The sequence below is a fragment of the Plecotus auritus genome (assembly GCF_963455305.1).
Source record: "Plecotus auritus genome assembly, chromosome: 4".
NCBI lineage: Eukaryota > Metazoa > Chordata > Mammalia > Chiroptera > Vespertilionidae > Plecotus > Plecotus auritus.
Genome location: NC_137775.1, coordinates 120547826 through 120562917, shown reverse-complemented (window position 1 = coordinate 120562917; position 15092 = coordinate 120547826). Strand labels below are relative to the sequence as shown.

Genomic DNA, 15092 nt, shown 5'->3' with positions numbered 1-15092 from the left:
AGATTGCAGAGGCAGCATGGCCCTGCCAACACCATAAGTTTGGACTTCTAGCTTCCAAAACTATGGGACAATCCGTATCTGTTGTTTTAAACCAGTTTGTAGTACTTTATATGGCAACCCTACCAGACTAATTCACCTGCTAATACAAACACTTGTCTATCCAGCGTTAGCATTTTAGTGATGTTTCCAACCCTTAGATAAATAAAATTATCCTTTTTCTCATACCTCGGTTTGCACCAAATAGTTTCTTTGTGAACGAATGTGTTTTAAGAAGCCGAATATGTTGACTGTGCCTTCATGTTGAATTTGCTGCAACATACTGTCCAGCACAATATATGTGCCTGTTCTCCCAACTCCAGCACTAAAGAAAACAGAAGAAAAACGGTTTCAATGTCAAGCACAGAATAAAATGGAAGATAGGTCACTACAAGCTGTCTTGTAAATTAAAATAATTTCCTTCCTCGAGCAAATGAGCCACATAATAAATAATTAGCTATCCAAAATTGTAAGTAGTTGTTAAGCATATGCTTCAAATGACAAAGTTTGCATTAATTTTTTTGCTACAAGTCAAACTGCAAAACAATCTATTTCTGTTGTAGATTTTTAAAAAATATATTTTTTTATTGATTTCAGAGAGGAAGTGAGAGGGAGAGAGAGATAGAAATATCAATGATGAGAGAGAATCATTGATCAACTGCCTCCTGCATGCCCCACACTGGGCATCGGCCCACACCCAGACATGTGCCCTTGACCGGAATTGAACCCGAGACCCTTCAGTCTGCAGGCTGACACTTTATCCATTGAGCCAAATCAGCCAGGGCTCTGTTGTAGATTTTTATTTTCAATAAATATATTTATTATTCATTTTATATTGCACAGTGAAAATATTATTTGTCAGAGCATAATAAATAGACAATTAATCTGAGAAAAATAAAAGCACCAGCGTCACCATATTCTGAAAAAAAAAAAAAAAGAAAGGTCCCTGGGTCTGTATTGCCAGGGAGACATGTTTGTAAAGATTTCCGCATTAATGGGAAAAAGAATTCGATCAGGCTTGCAGCTGAAAAATATCATTTCAGCGAGAGCGTGAAGAATAAAGCTTAAGTTCAGTCATTTCTAAAGGGTCATTATCTACTGACTTCTTCAAAGACTCTACTGAAGGGACAGAATTCACAGACTGGATTCCTTTCAGCTGCTCCAACAAGTGGAAAGTGCTAGAAAGGAAAATTGGCACCTGCTCTGCACAATACCCTGGTCCTTCTCCATTTGCTCAGAAACAATTCCTGACCTTCAGAGCTGTTTTTCTTGCATCTTCCTGTTTCCCTCAGCTTATCTTCAGGCGAACAGATAAAAACCTCAAGATAGGTCTCTCAAACTTTGTCTGAAGAGAACTCCTGAGATAGGTAATTAGAATATGTTAGATAAGCTGTAGAGCAAAGGAAAATGCTTGCTTCTATAAGAACACAGGCACTGCTTTGATGAAAACACTGCACACAGAGAGGGATTTGATTTCTGTGGACACAAAGCTTGGTGGAGAGTCAACACTCAGGAATGGTTAGCTGCTACTTTTATTTTAACTGAAAAATAGCACCTGAAACCGCCAATGTTGTTTCCTCTTTCTCTGTTATATCATTTTGTCCTTATCATCAATCCAGGCTTGGAAGTTAAACAACTTGGGCAAGGATGAATTGATAGAATTGATAACACATTCAATAGGATATATTAGGGAGAACTCAAGAAAATGAGAAAGGCTTTTAGATCCCAAACTGTTTTAAAATAACTTAAAAGTATTCTGTCAAATTCCTCACACTCCATGTGCTTCGTTTTCTCTAATGTAAACCTGGCATAATAACTCTACAACAGCTCAGCCAGTGTGGCTCAGTTGATTGAGCATTGCCCTGTGCACCAAAAGATTGTCAGTTCTGTTCCCAGTCAGGATACCTACCTGTGTTGTAGCTACGATCCTAGTAGAGCGCATATGGGAGGCAACAGATAGATGTTTCTTTCACATCAATGTTTCTCTCTCTCTCTCTCCTCCTCTCTCTAAGCATGTCCTTGGGTGAGGATTAAAACAAAACTAAACAAACTCTCTACAATAGATTATTAAGTCCTAGGAACAGGGGTTGCTTCTCAAGCATTTTTATCTCGTACCATTATATTGTAATAAACTAGAGGTCCGGTGCATGAAATTCGTGCATGGGGGAGGGGTGTGTCTCTCAGCCCAGCCTGCAACATCTCCAATCCTGGTGGGATCGGGCCTAAACGGGCAGTCGGACATCCCTCTCATAATCCAGGACTGCTGGCTCTCAACCACTCGCCTGCCTGCCTGCCTGATTGCCCCTAACTGCTTCTGCCTGCCAGCCTGATCACCCCTAACCACTCCCCTGCCAGCCTGAGCAATGTCTAAGTGCTCCCCTGCTGGCCCTATTGCCCCTAACTGTCCTCTCCTGCAGTCCTGGTCTCCCCCAACTGCCCTCCCCTGCTGGCCCGGTCACCCCTAACTGCCCTCTCTTGCCAGCCTGGTCGCCCCCAACTGCCCTCCCCTGCAGGTTTTGTCCCCCAACTGCCCTCCCCTGCAGGCCTTGTCCCTCCCAACTGCCCTTCCCTGCAGGCCTTGTTCCCCCCAAATGCCCTCCCTTGCAGGCCTGGTCACTCCCAACTGCCCTCCACTGCAGGCCTGGTCACCCCTAACTGCCCTCCTCTGCTGACCTGATCCCCCCAACTGCCCTTCCCTGCAGGCCTGGTTCCCCCCAACTGCCTTCCCCTGCTGGCTTGATCCCCCCCAACTTCCCTCCCCTGCAGGCTTGGTCCCCCCTAACTGCCCACCCCTGCTGGCATGGTCACCCCAAACTGCCCTCCTCTGCCAGCTCAGTCACCCCCTAACTGCCTTCCCCTGCAGGCCTGATTGCCCCCAACTGCCCTCCCTTGCAGGCCTGGTCCCTCCCAACTGCCCTCCCCTGCTGGCCTGATCGCCCACAACTGCCCTCCCCTGGTGGCCATGTTGTGTCCACATGGGGGTGGCCATCTTTGACCACATGGGGGCGGCCATCTTGTGTGTTGGTGTGACGGTCAATTTGCATATTACCCTTTTATTAGATAGGATGTTTGTTTAAGGACAAAACATTGTTCCACCTGCCTCACATGGTTAATAAGTTGAAACCCAATTCAACAAATAGGATATAATAAACATTGTAAAAATACCTGGTGCTTTGAAATATTCAGCAAATTGTGAGTCTGACATATTTATTACCTAGTGATCAATATTTATGAAAACCTGTATTTAATTTCATTCCCCTCATGAAACTGTTAGGGGCAAAAATAGAATATTGGGGACTAGCCCTTGTGGACAAAGGGGCCACATGCTAACCTGACAAGCTCAGGGAAGGCCTGCATGGCTGTCTTGCAAACTCTAAGACCTAAAGTAACCACAAGGATGGTCTGAAATTAAACTTTAACTAAAAGCAGTTGTGGTAGCTAGTCACACCATAAGCCCGTGTCTTCCCTGACAAGGTCAATCTTTACCTGAACTCGGCCTATTGTCTTTTTGCATCTACTATAACATATCCTTGAAATGTCAGGGTAACTTTTAACTTCCCTTTTTTCCGGACCCCTCAGGGCACAACCAAATTCCCTGGGCGCCAGGACAGAGACTACAAATTTCTTCATTGTTATTGTTATCATGTTAATTGTTGCTGTTAACTATCCTGCTCCCACCTAAGTAAAAGAAGTATGTGTCTATTATTTTACTTTTTATGCAATCCCAGAGGTCCCCCCCACCTTTGCTTTCTCCCACCTCTAATCTATCACCAATGGAGTTCATGGAACCCACCTATGTCTCCTCCTTTGATTGTAATGTATAAAAGAAGGTAAAGAACTGCCATTCTCCGGAGCATTATCCCAATCTGCTGAGATTCTGCTTCCTGGTGATTGTCAACAGTATGGCTCAAATAAACTCACAAAAATTCTTTACAGGTTTGAATGCTTTTACATTAACACTATGGTTATGGGAAATATTAATGACGCGCTGTTAACCATGATTGCCTTGTGTTGGTTAAAGAAAGGGCATTCTGACCTGGCTGGGAGTTGTATGCCCCCAGGACTTGGGAATCAAACTTGGAATGTGGTCCATTCTCATTCAAGAATGGAAAGATTAACAACCTTGCTGCCCAAACAATGGAGTCTCACCCCAGCCTGAATTAACTACTTCCCCATACCTGTAATCCCTACTTCCCCATGTAATCTTTGTCCTACCCTATATAAGCAGCTGGTTTAGGGGGGCTGCAGAGCAGATTTTTGTGGATGACTTGCTGCTCTCCCATTCTGCTGGCATTCTTGGAATAAACACTCATATATGATTCAACCCTGTCTTTGCTGAATTGGCTCAAGTAGTGACAGGCAGCCTGGACCCATTGGTTGTCTGGTTTCAAAACCACTTCATGAAATCATTCCCATTTTGGCAAAATCTTGGTTCCACTGATTCCCTTGCCATTAGCATAAGCAAGTCTATGGGTTAGAAACCCATCTCTGGGACTCACCTGCAATGGACAACAACAGGCCCCACCGCGTAGCGCTTGGCCTGGGACGCCTTTCTCACGAAGGTCAGCACGGGCAGCGAGTATTCTGGCACTCCCATGTCGGGCCACTGTGTGTAGTGGTACTGTGTGACCACGCGCCCGCTGGGCCTTCCTTTCTGGGAGCCCTGGAAAAGACCAGACAGCCAATCACAGGAATACACACAAATCACATGGGACTCTTAAGCAGCTTAGGGTTCATAGCTGGATGTCATCAGTCTGTAATGAAGCAAATGTGCACACTGTTGTTTGTGATGGTTGATCTTAGGTGTTGACTTGGCCAGGCTGTAGTGGCCTGTGGTTTAGTCGAACACCAAGTCATACCAGATGTTTCTGTCAAGATATTTTTAGATGTGATTGACATTTAAATCAGTAGACTTTGAGTAAAGCAGATTATGCTCCAAAATATGAGTGGGCCTCATGCAATTGGATGAAAGCCTGAAGAGTAGACTGAGGTTTTTGAAAGAGGAAGGAATTCTCCTTACGTCTGTAACACAGACACTGCCTGAATTTCCACCCTGGAGTCAGTCAATCTCAATCTCAATCTCTCTCTCTCTCCCTTCCTTTTTCCCTCCCTGACTACTACATCATTGTTCTATTTTTTCCCTTCCCTTACTTTAAGCTCCACTATTTTTAGTTGGATGTGCAATGATCAAAGGGACAGGAATTTTTGTTTGTGCATCAAATCCACTGCAACCATCAGCACCATGTCAAATCTAGCTTCAAAGCCATGGCTGGCATTTAGAGACTTGGAAGAAACTTTGGGATTGAGGTGTGGCTATACTAGGTGTACTGGTTAATAATGTGGATTATTTTCAATAGATGGAGTTACACATATGTTGCTATATATGCGATTTGATATGTATGCTATTTTGTTGTATTGACAAGCTTCAAAACTTCATATGTCAAATTTGCTGAAGGTGTTAACATCATAGATAATTTTACAATTAAAAATGTCAAATTTCGTGCCAAAAAAAGAGCATCTGTGGGAAGTTTTAATTCATTATTTTGAAGAAAAGTGCTGCTGAATACTTCAGGAAGCTTATGGTGAACATGCCCCATCTCAAGATATTTATGAATACTGGCTTAAATGCTTTAAAAGTGATATTTTCGATGTGAAAGACAAAGACGTCCAGGTCAAACAAAAAAGTTTGAAGACCAACAATTACAAGCATTTTTGGATGAAGATGCATGTCAAACTCAAAAACAACTTGCTGAAAGATTAAACGTTGCTCAGCAAACAATTTCCAATCGTTTACAAGCAATGGGAAAGATTTTAAAGGAAGGAAAATTGGTGCCACATCAACTGAACAAAAGACAAATGGAAAACCGAAAAGTCATCAGTAAAATGTTGCTTCAATGGCATGAAAGAATGTTTTTGCATTGAATTATGACTGGCGATGAAAAGTGGATTTATTTTGAGAATCCCAAATGCACAAAATCATGGGTTGATCCAGGTCAACCATCAACATCGACTGCAAGGCCAAATAGCTGCAGAAAGAAGACAATGCTCTGCGTTTGGTGGGATCAGGAAGGTGGCTTCTAAAACCAAATGAAACTGTTAATACTGATCGCTACCAACAATAAATGATCAATATGAACCATGCTTTGATCGTGAAACGACCAGAATGTTCCAGAAGACATGCCAAAGTAATTTTGCTTCATGATGACAGACTTCAAAATCAGCTGAAGACTCGTTAAAAGATCTTGTCTGGGAAGTATTAACCCACCCACCGTATTCACCAGACCTTGCTCCTTCAGATTACTACTTGTTCCAATTGATAGCACATGCACTTTCTGAGCAGTACTTCAAAACATAAGAAGAAATGGAAAATTGGGTCTCTGAATTGTTTGCCTCAATACAAGAAAAGTTCTATTGGGACGGTATCCACAAATTACCTGAAAGATGTGGAAATGTGTAGCTAGTGATGGACATTACTTTGAATAAAGCACTTTTGATGTTTCTCTTGAAATTATCGTGTTTTCTTTGATTACAAAATCCGCTATTCTTAACCAGTACACCTAGTAATAAGAACGCTTAATGCCTTTATTATACATTTTTACCCTATTTTCGTTATACCATCCACTCACTTGAAAACGGGCCAGCTGTGTTACTCAAATGAGAATGTCCATCATTTATGGACTCACCTTTTTTATCTTTGTGTTTCTCAGGGTAAAATTTCTCACAGTATAATAGGCAAGCATTTGAACACTCTTCTGAGTGACCAGAAAGTTCCCATACTCTTCACTACCATCAGCAGGCCAGTACTGGTCACATTTTCTCTGCAAAAGGGAAAGTAAAGATGCTTTTTCCATATACAATGCACAATGTACAGGTAAGAGCAGCGCCTAAAATCTGTAAAGGTCTGAGACTGTGACAGGAATGGATTCTCTCACTATTCTAAATATTTCTTTCCTTTCTAAGTGATTGCAGATTGGCTGAAGAGGAGACCCAGAGACAGATCAAAGAAGCAAAAGGGACTTGCAATTACCTGGTCCAAACTTCCCTTTTTCAGATGAGGAAAGTGTGGCTAGATGTATCTAGTCACCACAGGGCCAGCACTGGAATACAGCTCTTCTAAATTATAATCAATCTCACTCCACATTGCTTTTCAATGAGCCACATTTATCTTTCTCAAACTATGAAGAACGCATCTCAATAGCAGATAACTGGATTAATAGTGAAACTTTTTGCCCTAAAATGTTGTTTTCCTTTAGCTGTCATACTTACTGGAAAGGAATCCTGATGAGCTCTCCTACCTTTGGTTGCTTCCTAAAGCTGACTCCATGAAAGCACTTTGAAGTGCCTCTAGTTGTTACTTTGGGGATGCCTTAAGGGATTACCCACATACCCTTCCCTTCTCCACGAGGTTTGTGATCATGACGATGACTTCCACATTATGCTCCCATATCATTCTCCAGAAATCTTCAGCTGTGGATTTCAGGGGGCCTTGAGCAGCAATGTAAGCTTTAGGTCTGGTGTAACCCTGAAGAAATAAATGAAAACATTTCTTACTGATTTGCATGTCATTTTTAACCATCTAAGACTTGCGTTTTTAGGTCAGCACATTTTTTTTTTTCATAAAAGAAAACCATAAAAAAATAAACCTGCAAAGCTGGATAAACTTAATAGTACTAAAAAACACAGCAACTCTTCTTTAGCTACATGTTTTTGTAGAAAAAGAGGTGCACAATTCTGTGCATCTTTAATCCAAATATATTTACTCTAAGTCTATGTACTTTGCTTCATATCTGGTCCTTAACTGTGCTGCTTTGAAACGTGGTCCAGGCATTGGGGCTCAATTGTTTACAACAGTTAGGAAACCTCTGGTGTCTCCTTACCCTTTCCTTGGTGGAACTGAGCAACATTAATGATTAATAGCTATGCTTCACTGAGCACCCATTGCTGGCCAAGATGCTCTACAAACATTGACCCTAATCCATAAGCTATATGCAAAATGGAAGCATCATCCTCATTTGAAGATAAGGACACTGGAGCTCAGAGGAGTTAAGTGGCTTTCCAAGCTCCCACAGCTAGCCAGTGGCAGACCTGGATTCAAACGAGCAGTGCTGATTCCCAATCCCATGTTTGATATGACATACTTATTGCCTTATCTGGAAGCAAGAAGTGGTTGCCTACAACAAACCCACTGTATACTTATATTTGGTGCTCACTTCTTTGAATTCAGTGTTCCACACAGCATAAAAATGAAGGCAGCAAGACTGAGAGCTCACTGTCAGGAGAATAACGGAGCTCCACTGACATTCCATTGACCAAGGTGAAAAACCAGTAAGTTAGTCCCTGAGGAGCTCCAACAGGTCCTACAAAGCTGGGTGTCCTGAGGGATGCCCAAGGTTATGAAGATTGATAACTGGTTAATAGTAATCACTTTTAGCCAGCACCACCTTGGAAGTTTTTCAGTAAGGATTTATTGATCATCTGCTATCTACACAGCATTGTGCCAGGGGTTCTGGGACATGCAAAATAAGCACTGGTCCTGCCCCTCATATTGAAGGGGTTATAAACCTCCCTAAATATCTATCTATCTATCTATCTATCTATCTATCTATCTATCTATCTATCTATCATCTATCTGTCTATCTATTTATCTATCTATCTATCTATCATCTATCTATCTATCATCTATCTACCTACCTATCTATCTATCTATCTATCTAGCCATCTATCTATCCATCCATCCTACTCTGAGTATATATTCCCAGCCTGAATCCCTCACACATCTAGAAGATAAACCATATATATGTGCTGGGCTGTTATTCAGTCTGAAATCCTTGAGACAGGGGAATCTCTCACCACTGATTTGTATTTCTTATTATCGATCATATAACATGTATTAAATACTAGTATGTGGCACAATAAATTCTTACTCTAATATAATTTCTATAACATTTCAGTTAAAGCATGCTTACATCAACATAATTGGCATTGATGTAATCAGTCAGTTTGCCATCTTTTTCAGCAAGTTGTGCCAGCTTAACCCTACTATGGTCATCTGTAATAAAAAAAAAATTTCATTATAGCATGGATTACTTTTCAGCATAAAGGTTCTTTATATTTACATAATAATTTGTCAAGTATAATTAGAATCAATGCAATGTAATTTACTATAGCAGGCTTTTGGGGACTCCAGAGATGACAAATATAAATATAAAAATAACAAGAGCTTCTGACTTCAAGTTTTCTAATGTAGAAGGTGAGAATAGACATATACCAGAAAGGAAGGCTGAGGTGTTGAGAGAGGTGCAAAGTAGTAGGGGGGCATGAAGGAAGAACCTGTGTTGGTTTGGGGTGATAAACATTTTTGTAGAGATTGAAACCTGAACTTGACATCTTAGATAGGTGTCTAAAGCTGGATAATGGGCTGTGAACTGGGAAGAGCCACTGAAGGGAGAAAAGAATGATGGGGTCTCAGGAAGCTGAGGAAGGATGGCTGTATATATGCTCTGAAAGTGAGGCTGATGGAGGAAGAAAAGTAGAGAAGGAAGCACAAAGGACCTAGGAGGCATCTGTGAATGGTTATGAGAAGGCTAATCCCTATTTTGTAAAACCATGGTTTGAAATTCTCTGTTATTTTTTAGACAGCCCCTTATTCTGAAAAAATAACTTTGCTTTCTAGCCTACTTGAATAACAAGGAAGATAAACTTAGCTGTCTGAACTTGTAAGGCCAGAGATTAGATATGCCCATACTCTCATGCCATGCCAGATGTATTTTTTAATTGGATAGAACTGTGTTGTTTTCAAGGCCACACGCTTCCAGTGAGATAACCACTAAGCACACATAGGGCTGGCTCTTTAATAAAAAGAAAAATTCTGCTTGTTTGCTCTGCTTAGAATTTGAGTTCATTTTTCTCTAAGCCTACTGGTGTATATTAAAGTGTGACTCCAAGCTCTCAAACCGTTGCTGGTTTTTCTTTCCAGTCTTCTGCAACAGTTACAGCAAACAGCTCTATCAAGGGAAGAACCTCAAAGAGAAACTCCTGCAAAGGCAGACAGGAGAAAGGTTGCCCAACAACAGACATGGATCCTGCCCTGTACATAAAGGGGGATGAAAGCTATAGTGACTTCCACACTGTGTACTTTGGCAATTTAAATATGTTGAAATGAAGCATGTGGGATTAACTGCATTTCCACAGAGAAACTATTTGGGGGAACTACAGAATAAGAAAGAAAAATGTTACAGGAAGAAATCAGGGTAGTTTCACAGGGCAGACTATTCTTTTCAAGGGTAAAGAAGTGAATACAGACCAAACCGTGACAAGATTTAGAGATATTCAGCGATATTAATGCTTCTGTGATGACAGCTGCTCACACAGGTGCAGGGATATAAGCAGAAAAAATGTATAGCAATGGAATGAGGGGTGTGAGGCAGGTTCACCAATTTTTGTACTTTTGTTCTAATATATTTTGATGGATGTTACTGGCTAAATTTTCTGAGTTGTTTTTCTGCATCTCTAAAGCAGGACTGTTAATTACCAATCTTGCCAGATTGTTTCAGGAATTAAACAAAATAATGTTTTGTGGTGTGCTTTTCTTTTTTTATCCTCACCTGAGGATATTTTTCTATTGATTTTTAGAGAGAGTGGAAGAGAGAGAGAAAGACAGAGAGAAATATCGATGTCAGAGAAAACATCGATCGGTTGCCTCCTGCACACGCCCCGACCAGGGCCTGGGCCTGGGAGGAGTCTGCAACCAAGTTACGTGCCCTTGAATGGAATTGAACCCGGGACTCTTCAGTCCACAGGCTGACACTCTGTCCACTGATCCAAACTGGCTCAGGCTAAACAAAATGATGTTTTTACAGTGCCAGGCACATAGGAGTTGTTCAACAAATGTTAATCTCCATCTTTTTCTTAGTTACCTGTTGGGTATTTTCTATTTAGATGGTATAGGGAATAGTTTAACAACTTCACCTTCTCCAAGAAGCAGCTGAGTTTTTGTGTGTAACCAGACAGTTGCTTCAGTTGAGGAAGACAAACATGAAGGGGAACCTTCTACTAAAAAAATACACATTGGTGTAAGCCCCATGGAAAGACAGGCAGCATCTATGCAAACTATGTAGAAAAAATGTAATAACAAAAGGGAGGCGAGTGCAGTTTCATTGGCCTCCAGAAACTAGACTGGACCCAGTATTTAAATAACCAGGCTGGTAATACTATGTTCATAGGGATCTAGGGGAGCACACGGAATATATAAGAAAGAATGTAAGTAGAGATTCAGGAAGGGGGATGAAGATGGATTGCAAGAGATGGAAGGGAGGGAATATAGAAGAAAATCAGAGGGAAGAGATATATACAAGAGGTGATATATACAAATGTTGCATCTTTATGTTGTACACCTGAAACTAATATAATGTTGTATATGTCAATTATACTTCAATTTAAAAAACAACAGAAGAAAGATGGTAATTTCATAGGAAAAAAGAGGTAAACTTGCATTAAGGAAAAGAGTTCTTGAGAAGAAAAAGAGAAACATAACTAAGAAAATAAAGGAAAAGAAAGAATCCAACTAACCCTTTATAAGACCCCAGGAAGAATGGCAAGACAGGGAGGAAAGAGTGGAAGGAAAAATAAAGTCCAAAGAAAATATAACTTGGTTAATAAATTAACATAATAGTAAGTAGATCTCAAATGCAAATAGGACCATGGAATTCTTATATAATAAAAAGGTAATATGGAAATAGACCGAACGGCAGAACAACTGAACAACCAATCTAAGTGTAATATGCTAATGATATGCTAAGGTTGCTCAACTGCTCGCTATGATGTGCACTGACCACCAGGGGGCAGATGCTCCGACTGGTAGGTTAGCTTGCTGCTGGGGTCTGGTAGATAGGGACTGAGTGAGATGGGCTGGACACGCCCTGGAGCCTCCTGTGGTCCCTCCCTGGTCCGATCAAACACCGGTGGGGTCCTTCAGCCTGGCCTCCGCCCTCTTGCAATCTGGGACCCTTCAGGGGATGTCAGAGAGCTGGTTTCAGCCCGATCCCGCAGGCCACTCCCCTTGGGGGGGCGCCAGATGCAGGGCTCATGGCTGACAAGCACTGCTGCAGCAGCTCGAGCCTCTCCTGATAAGGACTGATTGGGCGCAAGCCCGCAGCAGGCACAGTGGGGCCAGGATGAGCGAGAGCGGTAGGTAGGAGCTGCAGGTGGCCTTGGACTGCAGGTTTTGGCCGATTCCTGCAGGCCATCCAGAGGGACCCCACCCATGCACAAATTCATGCACCAGGCCTCGAGTACTAGTATAAATAATGACAGAAACCATAAGAACAGATTTATAGTCAATGGGACCTGAAGAAAGGACTGGATTAAAAGGAGTTTGTTTTATTTAAAAGACACAGGAAAGTGGGGGGTGGGAAGAGATTAACCAAAGAATTTATATGCATATATGCACAGCCCATGGACACAGACAATAGTGCTGTGAAGGCCTGGGGAGGGGGCCCAATGGGAACGAAAAGGGGACAACTGTAATACTTTCAACAATAAAGGTAAATTTAAAAAAATAAAAGAAACAGGTGTCATTAATGGCAAAATGCATTTAAATTGTTGTGATAAATTCGATGTATTATCTAACACATATCTTATTCCCTGACATAAAGGTTCTGCAACAGCGACCATAGTTGTGCTGAGAAGACTTGAGGACATTGTTTAAAGGCATAGCAATGACAATGGTAACCAAGTCAGAGCTGAGTGAAGGACATACTTACAGGCAACGATATTTACGTATCGGTTCTTGTGCTTGTTGTCTGGGTGATTGGAGCTGTCTGCTGTGATACCTAAGTCAACAGTACAGCTCTGCACTTCCTGTAAAGAAATTGTACGTGCAACATTTTCACACGTGTCCTTTCAGACAAAGGGCCTTAAAATATAATGAAGACAAAACAAAATAGTCTATCTAAAAAAATTTTAGCATGTTACAACTATTTCTTGGCTAAGAGAAAATGCAGTGAAATAATGCCTTACCTGGTAAAACTCTTTCAGTGTCTAATGAGGGAATGAATGCCAAAAAAGTAAAGAAATCAAATTCCACAGCACACGACAAATGAGAAAAAAAAGTGTTCATATTAGGTTTACAATGGAAAACTATGATCATGCAATAAATACATTTGTCAAATACAAAACAGAATGTTTCAAACAGTTACATGCAAATCAAAATTTCTAACAATTTAGAACTTTAAAATTATGTGAAAGGAAAAATAAACATTTTTAAAAAGGACAGTGGTATAATAATATGATGGTTTTTAAAAAATTCAGATGAGGAAAGCCATCTATTTGATGACACATTTTTTCATATTAGTTAGATTTGCTAATATCCAAATATAATGCTATTTGATCACTGTAGCACTATTTGAAACTGTGAATTAGTGATACATATTTTTGAGTAATTTTAAAGAATAAAACACTTCCTATTAGGTGGTTTGAAATAGATTTAGGGTTACAAAATATTAAAAATATCCAAAAACTTTTTATCATATATTCTAGGTCATTTTGAAACAAAAATTTAGATAGCATTACTTTCTATACACTGACCTCTTTTTAATTTAAACTTTAATGGGTACAGAAAATTACTTCTAGCAATTATCTTTAAAAATGAGCTAAAATCTTTTTCAGAGATATTTTCTAATTATATGAGTTTAGAATTAATAATTATTTAATATTAAAATAATAACATGAAAGCCTTATACTTTTTTGAGAAAGTATATAACCCAAATATGAACCTGATTAATCACAAATGGCCCAGCCTCTCTCCAAGTAAGCTTTTAATGTCTCTTTTGCAGCAAGTCATTCTGATTCTAGATTTAAAACAATTTAATATTTAAAAGGTATAGCATTATTAGTTACTAAGCTAATTATTAAGTTAATGAAAAGTTTTCTTTCTTGAATCAAACTGTGAGTTAAAAGCAATGGAATTAAAAGACACATTCTGAGGTTATTAATTTCATTATTACAAATAGCAGAGTAATATTCAAAATGATTGTATAGTTGTGAAAGAGATAAATCTGTTTTTGCCCATATGCTATCAGCAACTTTATTATAAATTGTGTATTTTTTCCTGATGGTTTTTCACATTTGGAAAATCAGACCTATTCTTGGCACATTCTCCCTCTTTCAATTATGATTTTGTTTGAGGTGAGCCTAGTAGTTTCTATGAGTTAACATTGGACCACTCAGTAACATCTGTTAAATAAGAACAACTAATTTGACGTTTTAAATATGTAATTTTTTATATTATTCCGCTTTACTTAGTCATTATCTCACACTGATTTCTTTTTTTTTTTTTTAATATATTTTATTGATATTTTACAGAGAGGAAGGGAGAGGGATAGAGAGCTAGAAACATTGATGATCAGCTGCCTCCTGCACACACCCCACTGGGGACGTGCCCACAACCAAGGCACATGCCCTTAACCGGAATCGAACCCGGGACCATTCAGTCCGCAGGCCGACGCTCTATCCACTGAGCCAAACCGGTTTCGGCTCACACTGATTTCTTATTCAAAGTAGCCATGGCTTAGGTTTCTTTTAAGATTTGGTGAATTGCCTATTTTAAGTTTAGTGAAACGACATCACTTTTCATTTCTATTTCTTTTGATTTCTTAAAACTTCCTAATCTGTGGCATCTTCCTTCCCTAAATGCACCTTGGTTTGCGTGACTCCTGGGAAGCAGTTTCTGGGTGCAATGGAGAGAGTGGCACACCCTCTGATCAGGAGCAGAGCTGAAAGTGCTTTAAAGAGGGAGGTCCTTAGCCTGGCAGGCATGGCTCAGTGGTTGAGCACCGACCTATGAACTAAGAGGCCACAGTTCGATTCCCGGTCAGGGCACATGCCCGGGTTTGGGCTGGATTCCCAGTGTGGGGTGTGCAAGAAGCAGCCAATCAATGATTCTCTCTCATCATTGATGTTTCTGTTTCTCTCTCTCCCTATCCTTTCCTCTCTCAAATCAATAAAAACATATATTAAAAAAAAAAAAAAAAAAAGAGGGCGGAAGTCCTTAGAGCACT

General features: G+C 40.4%; 1 protein-coding gene across 5 annotated transcripts in view; it reads right to left on the bottom strand.

Moving 5' to 3' along the window:
- Positions 1-15092, bottom strand: part of PTPRZ1 (protein tyrosine phosphatase receptor type Z1) — a 206779-nt gene that overhangs the window by 21871 nt on the left and 169816 nt on the right. For 3 of the 5 annotated variants that reach the window (XM_080664026.1, XM_080664028.1, XM_080664029.1), the window contains 7 exons: positions 13054-13074; positions 12798-12894; positions 9003-9085; positions 7424-7558; positions 6720-6854; positions 4536-4699; positions 226-361 (listed from right to left, as the gene is read on the bottom strand). In XM_080664026.1, the coding sequence (XP_080520152.1) occupies positions 226-361; positions 4536-4699; positions 6720-6854; positions 7424-7558; positions 9003-9085; positions 12798-12894; positions 13054-13074 (771 nt within the window). The remainder of the gene's footprint in view (positions 1-225; positions 362-4535; positions 4700-6719; positions 6855-7423; positions 7559-9002; positions 9086-12797; positions 12895-13053; positions 13075-15092) is intronic. The other 2 variants (XM_080664027.1, XM_080664030.1) reach the window with 1 other exon arrangement.